Genomic DNA, 16,303 nt, shown 5'->3' on the forward strand with positions numbered 1-16,303 from the left:
TTTAAGGATGGCCTTGAATTTCTAATTATTGAGGAAATGGGATCTGGTAGTTTGTTTCCTAATGCTCTAATTCTGTGAAACAAATCCAGGTAAGGTATTCCTAGCAGTTCCTTTCTGAATGTACAGCTATCTTCTTGAGTTTGCTTCATGTGGAGAAAAAGTAACTCGATGGAAATACCTTTAGTATGTTGGGATAAGGTTAAAAAAAAAATCTCGAGATTATTTTAAGCAAAATGCCACGGATGGTGGGTGGAACTTCCTACGGAGAAGTTGGTTCTCTTTCATTCTTTTGCGGTCTGATGCTCCATTTGTGTCTGTGGCCAGGCAAACCGGGACGCAGTGATCAGCCGAGCCCCAGACCAGCAGGATGACCGAGCTGTCAGCCTCCGGGATGCGTCTGCAGTCTACGACCTTCTCAGTATCACACTGGGCAGAAGAGGGCAGTATGTCATGCTTTCTGAGGTACCTCCTCCTGGCTAGTGCTGAAACTTCCACTTGAAACGTGCAAACAAAGCCTGTCTTTGCAGTAACTTCTTGGGGAAGGTGAAAATGAAGCACACTAGTTGGCAATGAGTAGACACAGCTACAGACCTGTGGCAGCACAGGCGAGAAGTGTACATAGAACTGTTTGAGACATTAAAATAATTTATAAGTAGGCACCTGAACAAAGTGGCCATCATTTGAAGTGATGGTACATGCTAGCAAGACCCATTGACTGAGAAGAGGAAAATGTCATTTAAAAAAATCACCTGGGCCACAAGAGATTACTTCCCCAGACTTGATTACAGAGCCAAGCAGCAGTCTTGACAAAAAGTATTTAAAAAAAAAAAAAGGAAAAAAAAAAAAAACCCTCTGACATTTCTCCCAACATTTATTTCTCAGTGCTTGGAGAGAGCTATGAAGTTTGCATTTGATGAATTTCACCTCTGGTACCAGCTTGCCCTGTCCATGGTGTCTTGTGGAAAGGTAAGGTTCAAACCAAAGGACTTGGAAAGGGCAAATTTTCCTCTGACAGAGTGTCTGTAGCTTACTATTTTGAATGCGCACAATCATGTATTTTGTGGGGGTAGGTTCCATGAGACAGCTACATAGGACAGTGCTCTGCTTTTAGACTCCGATTGCTGTGTGTGATCAGGTATGTGCATTTGGTATTCAATAGTGTTCTTCCCATGTAGTGTTTGCCTCTCATTATCACGGAGAAAACAGATTTTATGCATAGCTGTGGACTGCAAAGTGTTATATAGCTGTCTGTGCTCTGCAGGTTCAACAAATATGGGCTTAGCATAAGAAAGATACTGATATCTAAAACTGTCATCAACTCTCTCTATGTCTTCGGGCAGCTGACTTAACTGCTCTTCAAGCTGTGGTTTCTCCATCTGATCAAGGAAAAGTTAATGCTTTTTCATAGAGAGCTTGTGAGGATTAATTTTTTTGAAGTGCTTGGTGCAAAAGCTACTGTAAGAAGAAATGATGTGTGAATATTTCCATGGGCATGTGTTCTAGCATAAGTTTTTGGGGATTTTTTTGGTTTTGTTTTGTTTTAATTAGTATGCTGTTTGTCAAAGTTACTAGTTAACCACTGAGATGACTGAAGTCTGGCTGCAAAAGGTAGGTAGAGGCAGCATGAGCTTTTCTTCACTAGTCTTAAGAGTGGACTTCCTGCGGGAAATGAGGATGGTGCAAAATGTAGGTGCAGACCCTAGAAACAACAGGCTACACTTTTAGGAGGTGTAAGCAAATTAATGTTGTGTGGTAGTAGACCACTTAACATGGTCTTACATTCTGTACCTATGGAGAGTAGGGGAATCCATGTGGAACTGGGCGGAGACCACCAACTAGCAGTCATCTCCCAAATGATAACTTACTACTGGTCTTTTATGGCTATAAGCTGAATTGGACATAGTGGCTTTGGATTGGAAATTGGAGATGAATATAGAGTGGCATGCATTTACAAAGAAGTTGTCATCTTGTGATGTATAAGTGGCAGCAAAGCTTGGAAGATGTCTGATGGGATTCCCTCATTTTTGTGAGCATGGGTAATGCCTTATCTTGGAAGACTGTTGTTATGCATTATACTTCAAGAAAATGGCAGAACAACAAGAGGATGTCTAATAAAGAGCATCAAGGATGGCTAAGGGTGTAGTAAGCAGGACTGGAAATACTGAAAGAGTTGAATTTTTTTTTTTGCTGTAAAGGGGAAAAAAAAAATCCAAGAGAGAAACAAGTCTTCAAAAACTCGTAGGAGAAGGGGTTAATCTTGTCTATGATGGACAGGACAAGACATAATGGCTTTCAGTTTCAGCAACACAAGTTCATGTTTCCTATTAAGAGGCAGAAAAAAATGATAGTGGTACACTGGAAAAAGATTGCCTGTGGAGATTGTGTGGAGCCTGCATCACTGGGTGTCTGTGGAATACCCTAGGCAAGTATCAGTCAACAGTGACCCAGCTGTGAGGCACCAGGGGTGTACTTGATGGGACCTTGCAAACTCTTTGTTCTGGGACTCCACAGTTACCTCAAATTGGCTAGATCAAAAGGAGACATCAAAACTTTGACAAAGTATATTAGATTGGGTGGGGAGCAGAAGAGGGATGTTTAGTGAGAAAGAGGCTCACAGATTCATACAGGTGTTCAGTACAAGCATTTCAAAATCCAGTTCCAAGTATTAACTTGATGGCTAGGCTCAATCATGTATAGGGAAACCTGAAGCTGCTGGTGGAATACTTGGACAATGAACTTGGTGCCATGGTGCTAATACCTTGCACTGGCCTATGTCAGGTGCGGGGTTTACAAGTCAGGTCCAGCTCCCCTTGGCATTCAGCTGGAGTTAGCACATTGCTGCCCTCTGTGCCTTTGCAAATCCCCTGGTTACCTGATCTCCTGATACTGAGAACAATGACTAGATAGGCTATGATGGAAGGGCGCAGTATCTTCCCGTAAACACTCACAGTACTTGTCTGGGAGCTTTACTGGCTTTACAGGTTGTGTAACCTGTTTCTCAACAGCAGGCAATACTGTAGCTGTAGTAATCTGCCGGAGAGCAAATCTAGATTTTAACTGTCTAAGAGAGTGAGTGTATCCAGAGAGCAGTTGTGGTTCAGTCTTAGGTTAGTATGGAGGAGAGAAATGAGGCCTGATCTTTAGCTTCTAATAATTTGCATGAGAACTCTGTCCTTCTTACATGTTTGCATACATTTTCAGCTTCCCTATAAGTTACTGAATATTTGATACTTAGGAGGAAAAAAAGAGCAGCACAAGTATCTGTATCTCTCTAACTGTCTATCTTTTCAGATTTTCAAGTATGTCATGTCTTTTTGCCTGTACTTCAAATATTTACATGGTAAAATGGCCTGATATTGTCTATTGATGTAAAAGCTCTAGATGTTCTGAGCCCTATATGGGGCAGAGGGAATTCCCTTTCCCAACAATCCCATCTGTGCAGTATTTCACTTCTAATCCCAAAGTATTCCTTGAGGATTCATGTTGTGTACTCTGCAATGCGTCATCTTGCTAATGGGAGATGTGGCATACATTTTTATACTGCTTCACAGCTTGGTAGCAGGACTGAGCTCATTTAAAAGTAAGTGCTCCAGTGTAGCAGAAAGAACTGATGAGAAAACAGTGTTGTCTGTCTAGACTGCAGAATGCAGAGTATACTTGAGCTTTTATAGGTAAAAGATCTGTTTCACCTGTCTCAGTCACAGCCAACTCCTGATCTCATTCCTTGGTAATGAAATCTCATATCCTGCAGCGTTACTTGTTCTGCAGTACAGCAAATCATGCTCATAAATTCTGGGTATGACAGGAACGGTTTTATCAACCTGTAAATGCTGGAAACTTTGGTCTCTTTTAAAAAAAGACATTTTTAGGATTTGCAAACTCTGACCTCCTTAAAGGTGCTGTAAAATCCTATCTTGCCCTGTATTCTATGCTGCATTTGACTAGTGTTACTTTTATTTTGTATATTCATCATCTTCAGGTTAAGTCAATCAAGTTGAACTTCAAACTATTGTATTCATCTGCCAGCCAAAAAATTGCCAAATGGTGACTGTTGTTCTTCACAAGTGATCAGTCTGAATGTCAAGCCAGGCACCTAGGCTCATTACTGTTATGTATGCTTGAGTTTACGCATTATTTTAAAAAGCATGTGTCTTAACAAAAATAGGTGCATCACTTCAGTAAGTTCTTACAGAGCAAGTGAGGCCTTAGGGCTTAGTAAAACAGTGAATCAAAAAGCTCAGAGAAGCATAATCTTCCTGTCTTCTATCCATTTAAGCGGTGGAAATAATGGAGTGACAGCAATTTCACTTTCCTGTGCTTTTCAACAACTTGCATAACGGGAAAGATGGTGTGGGCTGCTTGGGTTTTTTAACCCATTCTTGGGGACTCATGTTTACTGAGCTGTCTATTTTTTTTGAACAAAAGAAGCATGTTTATTTAAATGATTAAATTCCACAGTGAAATTTGAAACTTTTGTAGGCAATTTTAGTTGAAATGCTGGGAAAAGCCTAGACAATGGCAAAGGCATGCCTGCTGTAGCAGGAGAATGGTGAGATGCCCTGTGTCACCAAATGCAGTTCTGAATAGGTGAGAGAAAGGTTTAAATCAGTCTAATGCAGCACCCCTGTTCTTCTGAACTGGTGCTGGAAAACTGAATGCTGAACTCTTCACAGCTGCTTCAGCTTGCTTCTGCTGGTAATAACCGTCATGATGTGGTAATATGACAGCCAGAGGCTGAGTGGGCATTGCAGCTCCCTGGCTCTGCTGCCATGCATAGACAGGCTGGAGTCTGAGTGGCAAGTGGTATGATGCCAGATGCCATCTGCCAGAATCCTCAGGCAATGAGATGAGCTGCTGTCCTGCTGCCAGAGTAAAACAAGTGCAGTAGGTTGCAGTCTCAAGATTTTAAAAAAGTGACCTGTATTCAGCAGAATGGTTCTTCTTTCCCCCAAACTGTTACTTACAGAGTAGAGAAGACTTTGTAGTCTTTACAGTAGTGAAGAGAGACACAGCTGTTTGGGGCAGACTTGTTCTCTGCTGATGCTTTTCAGCTAAACAGTTTCCACTGGAAGTCATGGAGATTACCAGCACATAGCACTCCTGCAGACTAGGGCAGCTCTACTGACATATCTGAAGTTGGAGGCAAAATTGTCATAATGTCTAGATGATACATGCCAGGCACAAGGGATGTGAAATAGCCTCCCTGTGCACTTGCGAGCATTTCCCTGGCCTCAGACCAGTTGGATCAGTTACATGTTCCCCTGTTCAGATTTCTGACCCCTTCCACATCCTCGCATGGGACCCAGCCTTGGTGCTGCAAAGTGTCACTGGAGCTGTCTGGGAGTAGAGACTCAGAAGTACATTGTGGGACTCGGCTGTAGCTTAAATTGACAGTACTTCAGAAAGCCTTCTAGATTTGCATCATGAGTGTCTATCTTACCTGTCATACTGCTTAAGGGAAAGATAAACTGATAAAATAATGTCTTGAACAATGTGAAGCAACACTGGTGCCTCTCTTCTACCTACCAGCCAAGGAGACAAAATTTACATTTAGTGACAGTTATGTGCCATTTTCCTGAGGATGGCAAGGGACGATTCTTCAAGGAAATTATTCTGTGAATACTGAGTCTACTTAGTCTTAAAAGTGCTGAATACCCTGATTGAGCCATTCAGCCTGCAGAAGTCTTACACTGATCTCTCATGTCCAGTGGATGTTTATTATTATTATTAGCGTATGCAGTGCATAAAATAATTTTCATGCTCATATTTAGTGTTTCTGCCCTAAAACTCCCCACAACACACAATGGTTAGTGAATTAAAAGCTTTAGGAGATGTGTTTCTTGAGAGGAGGTGTGGGGAGTGGCAGAGTCTCAGGCCAGCTGAGGGAAGTCTTGGAGCATCTGCTAGGAGAGGATAATCTGCTCTTACCTCTCACCCGTTGCACTCATTTAGGGGATGAAGTGCAGCAAAACATGCATAAAAGAGCTCAGGAGTAATTGAAGGAGCTATGGGAAAGAGCCTCTGTGAGAGCCCAGTGGAGCTGGAGGCAGTTACCTGGAGGTGAGGGTTGTGCTCAGCCGGCCTTGTGCTGGGATTGCTGATGGGTGGTTATGTGTTGCTTGGGTGCTTGGCACACAGCTGTCCACCCCCTCTCAACCAGCACTGACAGAACACTATCAGCCCAGCGCTGGCCTTCAGGATAGCAATTGCATGATTTCAGATACAACTGCATCATTGCTGATCCTCCCCAGCCCCTGCTAGCCTGTACTGAGGGTGTGGTAGGGGCAATGGTTGACAGTTGGTAGATGCTACCATATAGATAAGCCCCCCTACTGCCAGCCTGTCTTAAGCCTCAAGCACAGCACCTTGCAAAACCAGGCAGATAAAGCAGCTTTTAACTAAACAAAATGCTCCTCTCTGCTCTTATTCCTTATGTTTGTTCATCTTTAAGGCAGATAGGAAGAAAGTCATGCTTGTCTACCTGAACGGTTTTCTTAACATAACACTTCAGGAGGTATCTGGTGTTATAGGGTAATAATCACATCCTTTTTGGCATCTGTCATTCAGCTATTCTTCTGGGGGAGTAGGATTCAGCTCTTCCCAGAGCCAATCTTGCAGTGTCACTGCACTCCCCTTGGCTGCTCAGCAGTTGGAGATACTGCAGCCCTGCCCAGGGCTTGTGCTGGCAGCATTCTTAGGGTTTTGAAACCAGTCTTACGCAGACATGAACTTTGATTTTTTTTTTTATTATTATTTTTTTTATCCCTTTGCAAGGTGCTTATATGTCCTGGTCATAGGAAAATAATGACAAGCTAATGTCTGAGCTAGTCATATCTGTGGCACCTAAAAAAAGGAATACTTCCTCTTATTTAAATAGTGCAGCAAAAGCAGATGTCTCTAACAGCTTCAAGGAGCTTCAAGTTTGACTCAGCCATGTCTGTACTGCCAACATACAGCTTTCCAGAAGGTTAGAAGGAAAGTTATAAATATATTTGATACATAATTCTGCAGCAACAGCAGACGAATTTTATGATTTAGGCTGTTCCTGTTGGTTTCCTTGCAAAAGCTTAGGCTGGTTGCTAGGCAACTGGCATTAAAAAAAGTACATTCCTCTTTGTATTGCAGGCAGGAACCTTGGGAGCATCAGAGGCCTCGGATGGCTCCTTAAATAGCATTGCTGGGGAATGAAAGTTAAAATATTGAACATTCATTGGTGAAAGATCCTGTTACAAAGGTCAGCTATCTAGGGCATATTCAATAGCTTGGTTCCTTTGGTGCAAAAGAAAGATTAGAAGGGGATGTGCCTGTGTGCTGTAGATAATAAAAAAAAAATTAAAATTGAAGATTCCAAAGATGCCTGACTGTTGAGCAGGATACCTAGGTGGGCTATAAAATTGCCTTCAGGCTTAACTGTCTTTTCTTGACAGGAAGCGTGAAGTTGGGCATTTGTCACATTAGCAGGGACAAATTTATGCTTATAGATCTTTGAATTTAAGAGATATTTTTAAAAGTGAATATTTGAAACTGCTTAACTCAATGCTTTAATTTGCTAAATATGGGGTAAAAGAAAAGGGGGAGGATTGGTCCCTGTGTTGAGAGAAGTAAATGAGAAAGAGAAATGCTTATGCTAAGAGATTCTCTGAAATCTAGAAATTCAGTGGAAGGCTAACACCAAAACAACTAATTCCAGAGTTCTCAATTGCCAGCTTGCTCTGTCATCTTCCTGTGTCGGTTCAAGGTCATTTATAGTTAAATGGCTGTGAATCCCAGGATACAGGGAATACTAATTCTTGCATAATGATGAAAGATTTCCCCTCCTTCCCCACAATCCCTTTGAGATAGTGCAATTTAAAAAAATCAGACAGGATGATGCTAGAAATAAAGCAGTACTAGTTGTGGAGATTCATCTGTGTACTAAACTGCAAGGTGAATGGGGAGTGAGGCTGTCTACCAAAACTACCACCTTGAGGAGCATTTTTCCCTCTGTTTGAAAAGTCTTGTCAAAGAAGCAAAAAAGTAGAAAGGTTTTTGGAACCTTTGCAAGAGAAAAGCAACTGTTTATGGTTGTCAAGTCTGCCAGGCATGATCTACTGTCTGGAAATTCTTCTTCCTTTTACTTATATTTATGGTTTCTTTATCTTATAAATATGAAACGAATCTCTGACGTCCTTCTTTTATTGCTTTGGTATGTGGGAGAGAAGAGGAGGGGGAAAGAATGAAAATTGAGTGAGCTAGGAAAACCAGCATTTGGGCAGCATCTATGCATTTACTGTAATTGATGGCAGGATCTCTTGAGCCTCTTGGAAAAGTAAGGAAGAGAATTAACTGTAAACTATTCTTCATTCTGTACTGCTCATGCACAAGCATCTTTGAGGAGCATGCCTGCATGCTTCATTGTATAATTAGTAAATGGGGAATGGGAATTGTGTGTTGTATTTGGATAGTTTTTCTTCACTCTCATATAGGACTCAAAACCATGGCTGCTGTAATTACTCAAGGGGAGGTGTCCTCTCCATCCTTCTCCTTCCCCGTAGCTTCCTTGTGATTTCTCACTGCAGATTGAGAAGTGCCTCCCCCCCTCCCATATTGGATGTGGTACACAGAGCTCTTTCAGAAGTCCGTATCAAAAGCAGCCATTTGTCAGTATTGCTTGCAACTTCCCAGAAACCGCCTCTCCTAATTTTCTTTTCATGAATTATTGTGGAGGATGTTTGTGAACTGTGCAGAAAAAATAATACTGTATGCAAGCAAATTAGGTGAGGGAAAAAATGACAAAACCAGCTTCCTATAGATACTGGATTTAAATATGGAACAGTAATGCCATGTCCTTCTCCACCTCTACTGCAAAAAAAAAAACCCCACAAAGTTGTTGGTATGTGAAGGATGGAGATGCCCAACTCCAGGTAATTTAAGTTATTGAGTTCCTTACACAGTTCACATTTTTTTTAAAATGTCTGAACATTGCCATTAAAGCCGTGTTTTCACTCCATAACCTTATTTGAGCTCTGTGCTTGATTGGATATAACAAAGGGAGGATGGTCATGAATCTCCTTAAACCTGATGATGTTCCCAAGGCTGAGAACTCCAGCATTAGACCTCCCATAAACAAAGTTGAAACCCCCATGAGACAGCTGCTGGCAAGCTTGCCATTTCTTTAAACCATGTCTGTTTAATGGGTTTGTGTGTGTTTGGGGGTACTTACAAGCCTTTTTCCCAGAGAGAGGCCAAATGAGACCGAGAGGCAAGTCCCTAGTTTTCTGAAATCCTTGGGAACTGGTTCCAGTGCAATCATAATCCACGAATTAGCAGGCTAAACAGAAAGAACTTAAACCCTGGCTTGAATTTTGATGTGAGCCCCTCTGAAGCTCAGAATTGTGAGTAGGAAGCATGCACTCACTTGGAGCTCAAGCTCTGCTCTTCTCAAAACATGCCTCACCAATAAATCTAATTATTATTGCCTTTCAGTGAATCTTGCAAACAATGCGCATGGCTGCCTGACCCACCCACACTAAGTGAAAGAATATGTACGTTTTAATTATCAGATTATTTCAATGTTACACAAACACTGTTACATATTAAATATTTTTACAAACCAATGGCATCTGTATTGAATATTAAGTGGATGATATTTGTTCCCTTCTTATTAATGTCTGTAACTAATATCTTTAAAACACCTTTATATTATGTCATGCTAGTGTCCCTTGAGTAAGGTCACTGTGGGAGTGGGATATTCTTTCTACTGTCATTCCTTGGCTAACATTTTCATTATCTATATATAACTTCTGCTGAGTAAAGTTTTCGACATGAAATTATATACATCTCTTGAATTTTTAAAATGTAGCTAGGGAGAAAGGCTCCAGGCCGCCCCATTTCTAAAACCGCTTCTGCTCCGTATGTTTAATTGCAAATTTTGTAAGCTTAAAAGCAACATAACTTTGTAAATGTTTTAGAAGCAGTGTGGAAACTCACTCTTGCGCAGTAAATGAATGTTCAGAATTTCCTGAGTGCATGCGATAAAGTGACTCCACACATGAGGTGTTTGGGTGTAGGCACAGGGTAGGCTTTTCTGCTTTGCGGTGTTCAGTAGTCACTGTTTTGCTTTTGCCTCCTAAACAGACTGAGGACAGACATGAGAAGCACTCTGCGGTTTGAAGCTATTGAAGGCTGCAGGGTTGGCTTGTCCCGAGGACCAGCCTTACCCAATGGACAGGCTGCAGATGGGGAGAGAGGTGTGGGATTCAAGAGCTGCTGGCAAGGGGCTGGGTTGTATCACTTCTCTTCTGGTGTAGACCCTGGAAGGTCCTACAGTTGTGGCCAAAGTTAAGACAGGCCTCCCACTGCTCTGGGCTGTGCTGGTGTATGGGGCACCTGTCACCAAGTCCCAGGTGCCTTCTTTCCCTGCAGTCATGCTATCAATGGGGAGCTGAGAAACCACCACCAGGTTCACTTTGCATCTGTTTCTGAAAGCACTGGGCTCTGGAGTCTTCTCTAGAGTACAGTCTTCTACATACTTGGCCTTTTCAGTTCACTTTTGCATGGTGATATGACTAAGGTTGGTGGGGGTTCAGCTGCAGGTACACTGACCAGCAAGGTGCATGCTGTCCTGCTCTACTCTTTGAGTTTATCTTGTCTGGAAGCACCTGTGGGGCTGGAATGTAGGCAGGAGGGCAGGAAGATGATGTGCCAGGCTAGGACCCTTAGGGGTTACGCTTGCATTTTGAACATGTTGAGCATTGCTACTGGGAATACTAGCTGCCTGCAGCACAGATAGCATTCTGTGAGAAGGAGGAATAGGATGCCGTTAAAACCTGAGATGCTCCTTGTTTGGAACAAATAGGTGTCAGGGAGGTTCATTCTGAGGGATGCTAGTTACCTTGTGACAGCAGAGTGCAGTGATGTGTTTCTTCCTGTACCTCAGGGTTGAATTACCCAAGTCTTTGTTTCTGAGAGGGGTGAGGTAATGGTTTAAGCTCTAGGACAAAGTTTATTGATTCCTGTCTTTGCTCTGAGACAAGCTTTGTTCTGGCTTTAGGTAAACTGCATTTGCAATTGTATAAAATAGCAAATATTTCCTTACTTTTATTGATGATAGCTGATGCCCTAGGTAGGTGGGAGCAACCTGAAGAATGTAGGGCATGCCGTCACTTTTCTTCTGACAACTTAACAGGTACCCAGCTTTTTAAGCAGGAGGGTTTGCTCTCTGCTACTGTGGAGCTCGTGTCTTGGTTATGAAACCCATCTTTGCCTTAGCATGGGCAGGGCTGCTGTACATGTATTTTTTCCTCTTCCCAGGCTCCCTTCTAAGCAAATTCCTACTCAGGTTTTTTAATCCCTGAGCAAGAAGTGGACCTTCAGTTCTGAGGAGAAAGGAGGTGGCAGGTCTAGCCCACTTTGGTGTGGTGTGAGGGAGAAGTGCTGATGACCGGCAGGAGCGTGAAGTTGTGGTGCAGGGCTGCCAGCTGCAGGAGACTGGAGCAGATGCCAGAACCAGCCACCTGTGCTGGCAGGAGCTCTGGTGGGGACAGGCCCTGGGGATCAGGGTCAGGAGGAGATGGCCAGGACCTGGTAGGAACAGTGGTTAGTTCGACTTTGCAAGCTACTGTTGCTGCTCTCCTATGTAATGGAAAGGCCATGACTATTTAATGTGCTTCTGAGAGGGAACCGAGTGAGAGACCGGTGTGTGTCTTGGGACTGTGTGAAAGAGTTTGGGAGGAATGGGGCATGTAAGGAGAAATTCTGAGAGAAGAAAACTTCCCCTTGAGCTCAAGCATTAGAAAATTTGGGGGGGATCCAGGTTCAGGAGTGAGGAAGGCTGGAAACGTGAAAGAAACTGTGGTCTAGGTGGGATGGGCTAGGAAACTGTGGCAGGGCAACTTCTGTCACCTCCTCACCAGCTGACCAGACCTTCTCACTAGCATCCCAGACCACAGCTTTCCTCATTCCCCTTTAAACCTTCTGATATGTGGCAGCCATGAATATGTGCTGTAAAAAGCAATGTTTGTAGTACACATTGTATCACAAGAGGCAATCTTAACAAATATCACTTGTTAACAGTAACCAAACACCAGAAAGACTGCAAGAGGCCTTTCTAACATATGCTACTCAGACCACCTGCTGAACAGTGTTCTGCTCTGCAGTTGCCTGTTGCAGCTTTTGCATGGTGGGATCACAGTTGTATTCTTGTATGTTCTAGAACTGGAAAAGACACAAAACAATGTACAGAACAGATCATTTTAGCTGCACAAACCTCTCTGAGTAGAGTTGGCCTAAAATGTCGATGTACTGGAGGATAAGATCTTCATAGTCTTTTCTGGCTTACTGCAAGATGGTCATGTGCATGGAAAACTGTAGCAGAATTCTTGGGAATTGGGAAGGCAGAGTTAAAATAGCCAGTGTGTTAGTGGCCAAGGAAAAAAGATTCTTGTAAAGTGTACAGCCAGGGCTGGTTCTTTGGCATGTTTCCTCCAAGCGTGGGAAGTGTGTTTCCGTGCGCATGCGTGGACACATGTGTCTTTGTGTGGAGGTGGGAATAAAGTTGCTAACTTGTTGCTGACATGTGATTCTTCGTAGCACTTCTTTGTATGTTTCACTGAAATATCTTACTTGGACTCTGTAACAGCATTGTCTAATCAGCCTTTTTTATTTCTTCCTCCTTTCTCCCCCTTCTCCTCCAGTCAGCATATGCGGTGTCAGTGCTCAAAGAGTGTGCTAAACTGCGACCTACAGATCCCACCGTTCCTCTTCTGGCTGCCAAGGTCTGCATTGGGTCGCTGCACTGGGTAAGCAAGCTGATGCAATTCTTATTATGTAATGGATCAGGTGCTGCAGTGACAATGTCACAGTGTAGTTGCAGTGGGGAGAAAGGGAATACCTGTTAAAAATCATACACACATCCATGCCTTTTTCTTAAAAAAAAAAAAAATCCAAGCAAGAAATGAAGAAATTTTGTGGTGAGTCACTGAAATGCATTTTGCTGGCACATTAAACAAAGAAGGAGGGGGAAAGCCATAGCAGCCATTGTAGGGACTGCTGCTTCAACTGAGCGTTGAGTTGAATCAGCCACTTTTGTAGCCCCTGGAAGACAAAAGTTAATAATTACAAGTGGACTGTTAGACAGCTCTGGCACAGCAACTTCAAGAACAAAGGACTGAGTTGTCCAGTAGACCTCTGTTATCTGTTCTGGGTGTGTTAATGTATGCCCCAGAAGCAGGGTGGAAGTCTGTGCCTGTGAAATTCTGATTATCCCAAGGAGCAGAAACATCTGTCAGTCTTTTGCTGCTTGGTTTAATTAATTGAATGGCAGCCTGCTGTTTTCACCTGCCCTCACCACAAGGTGTCTCTACAGTCAGTGAAGGATTATAATTTCTAATATAAGTAAAACAAAAATGAGAGAAAGCATGAAAGAAAATACTACAAGAATCTGCCTAGATTTTGGTGAAAAATTGTAAGGGCTAGATTTGCAGTTGCTGTGTACCCCTACCCCCTGCATCTCCATCCTCTACATCCCTATCTGGTAAAAGTTGGTATTCAGCTAAACTTAACTGAGTTGTAGCAGTTTACACCACTGTCAGCAAGGAGATCTGGTTATGTGTGTTTTTGAATGAACTATACTGTTCAAACTATGATGGTTAAACTTACCTGTGAATCAGCAAAAACAGGGAAGTATCTTGTTCTAGGAAAAATCTTTCAGGTCTGAGGGCCTTGAGGGAATCCTTCCTGAACTACCCAACAACCTACCTCAGCTCTCTATATAGAGCATTTTAACTCTCTTGTACCCTTAGCTCAGTATCTAAATTTTGAGTGCTGAAAGTCCATTCAGTGATATAAAATAACATTCACAGTGAATGTTATTTTTTAATAAAGCAAATAAGTTTTTTCCCCATTCTTAGAGATGTTAAAACAGTATGAAAGCCAGGTGTTACAACTGTGTTGAATGCTCTTATTAGTAACCGAAGTTTTCAAAGCAAGATCAACTTATCATTAGTCCAAAATTTCAGCAACTATATTTTTACTCATAGTCTCTGAAGCTAGAGGAACTTCATGGGCTAAATTCTTGCATTCACTTGGCGCTGTAGTCAGGGACTGCAAGACCCTGACAGCTTCCCCTGGCAATTCCACTATCTCAATGATTGCCAAGAAGAAAAAAAATCAAACCCCAACAGAACAGTTGTGTTAAATATGAGGAAAAACCTTTCTCTGAGATCAGGCTAATTTTTGTCTAGGAGCCTGAATTTTAGTATAGGAGACAAACTTGGGATCTCCATATTGCAAATAAATCTTCTATTCTTTTGCCTTCCTGCTCTGTGAACATGGATCCAACAAGGGGAAGGCACTGGAGCCATGAAGCCAAAAAGGGAAGATGCTCTGTTGAACCTGATGCTTACAAACAAGGAAGAACTGTTTGGGAATGCGAAGTTTGGGGGCGGTCTTGACTGCAGTGGCTATGAGGTGGTGAAGTTCAGGATCCTGAGAGAAGTCAGCAAGGCAATTAGCAGAATGGTCCATTCAGACATGCTTTGACTGACTTTGACCACTTCTAAACACAAATCAGTGACTTCAAGAAGGCTGTGGTCTCTTGATGCTTGTTATCATGTGACCTCTGCCATAACTAGCCTTTGGACAAAACTGAAATACAGTGAATTGCATTTTGTGACACTCCGTGCTAAAATTAAGATCCCTGGGATGTTCTTATGTTTAACAGGAGCAATAAAGTTTTAACAGAGGCAGTCTACCAAACACTGGGTCGCTGATGTGTGTTGAGGTGAAAGGACAAGATTTCTGTGCTATGAGAAAAGAAATGACATAGAATCCTTTTTCTTTCATGTGCTACCCTGGTGTTTATGCAGCGCTCAGTATTGCGGACTAAATTTCAAATGATGCTATTAAAGTCTGCTGACTGTGATGGATGAGGAATTCAATTTGGTCTCATAACTTCACATTTAAGTTGCTGCTATGCCAGGAAATGGGTGGGGTCAGGATTTGTCACTGATGCTTTCCCCAACACCTCTTTGGATCTGATAGCACATATAGCATATAAAGGATACCTTGTTATAGGGACACTTAGAGAGTAAGGTGAGACTGTAATTCAGTTATAATTGTGGCAATCCGGTATCTCCAGATTTCTCATACGTGGCGGAGCTGATAAGCACAGTCTAAACCTAAAAAATAAGAAAAAGAAGGAAGAAACAAGCTGGTTTCCTCTATCAACTACTTTTTCATTTTCTGAAACACTTTTCAGTGTTTTCTGTCAGACTCTGTCTCAGAACTGGGGTGCAGTATGAGATACAAACATGACTTCATGAGAGGGTAATTTTACTGCAGTTATCTAGAGTGCAACCTTTTGAACTAAAACAAGGTTAAAAATAGTCCTCTCCCCTCTCCCTTTCACTCAGTGGCCTATGCTCTACTCTGATGCCAAACCTGTTGACAGTACAGAAGAGTTTTAATGAAGGGGGGTCCGAAGGAAATCAGAGCACATTTTAAAAGAACTGAAATGATAGGTTCCCACCTCTCAGAGTCAAAGGGATGCTTCTGATATTACTGGCAAACTCCTGTGCTTAATAAAGATCTTCCTGCTTAGCAGAGCTGTTTTTCTAAATGTCATCCTTACACTAATTATTTGCATTTAAATTACATGGCAATCAAATCAGAATTGAATCATTTAAACTGGAAGTGAACAAGCTGATCAATGCCAGTATAAATAGAAAGGAGGATAGACATGGCATGGGAACAGTCTAATGGACAAATATTAACAGTTACAAATACTCAAATATCTTGCTTTTCAGAACATATAAAACATGATTACTTTCCCAATTAGGAAATATATCTATGTACTTGACTGCTGGCTAGGCAGGAAAAGGGTGAAATCAGATCACCATTTATCCAAATGAAACAGTTAATTTATGTGTCCTGCGTCTGTCTACTATGTGCTTTTGGTGCAGTATCGTACTCAGTTTGTTTATGGTCCATGGACAAGCATACTTTAGTCTTATTTCAGTTACGAGCAATAAAAAAACCCAACCCCAAACATGTATGCAGCTGGATAATTACAGAGTGTCATGAGGAGCACAAAACAGTTTCTTTCCTGATTAATCTAGTGGTCACTTAACTCATTTTGCTGGCTTTGTACATGGTGTCTCAGCGCAATTTAAGAACCAGCGAAAACAAAAAATTAGTTGAAATGTACCATAGTGATTTACAACATTGAGGATGCTCATATCACATCTATGAAATAATCTCTCGATGCAGAACAAATCCAAGTGAAAACATGCACACATTCATACTGTGCCATGCAAATCAATAT

General features: G+C 42.1%; 1 protein-coding gene across 3 annotated transcripts in view; it reads left to right on the top strand.

Moving 5' to 3' along the window:
• TTC7A (tetratricopeptide repeat domain 7A) overlaps nucleotides 1–16,303 on the top strand; it is a 184,957-nt gene that overhangs the window by 44,523 nt on the left and 124,131 nt on the right. For all 3 annotated transcript variants that reach the window (XM_075089097.1, XM_075089096.1, XM_075089098.1), the window contains 3 exons: nucleotides 325–462; nucleotides 883–966; nucleotides 12,675–12,779. In XM_075089097.1, coding sequence (XP_074945198.1) covers nucleotides 325–462; nucleotides 883–966; nucleotides 12,675–12,779 — 327 coding nt within the window. The remainder of the gene's footprint in view (nucleotides 1–324; nucleotides 463–882; nucleotides 967–12,674; nucleotides 12,780–16,303) is intronic.

This window comes from Phalacrocorax aristotelis, chromosome 3 (genome assembly GCF_949628215.1).
Source record: "Phalacrocorax aristotelis chromosome 3, bGulAri2.1, whole genome shotgun sequence".
NCBI lineage: Eukaryota > Metazoa > Chordata > Aves > Suliformes > Phalacrocoracidae > Phalacrocorax > Phalacrocorax aristotelis.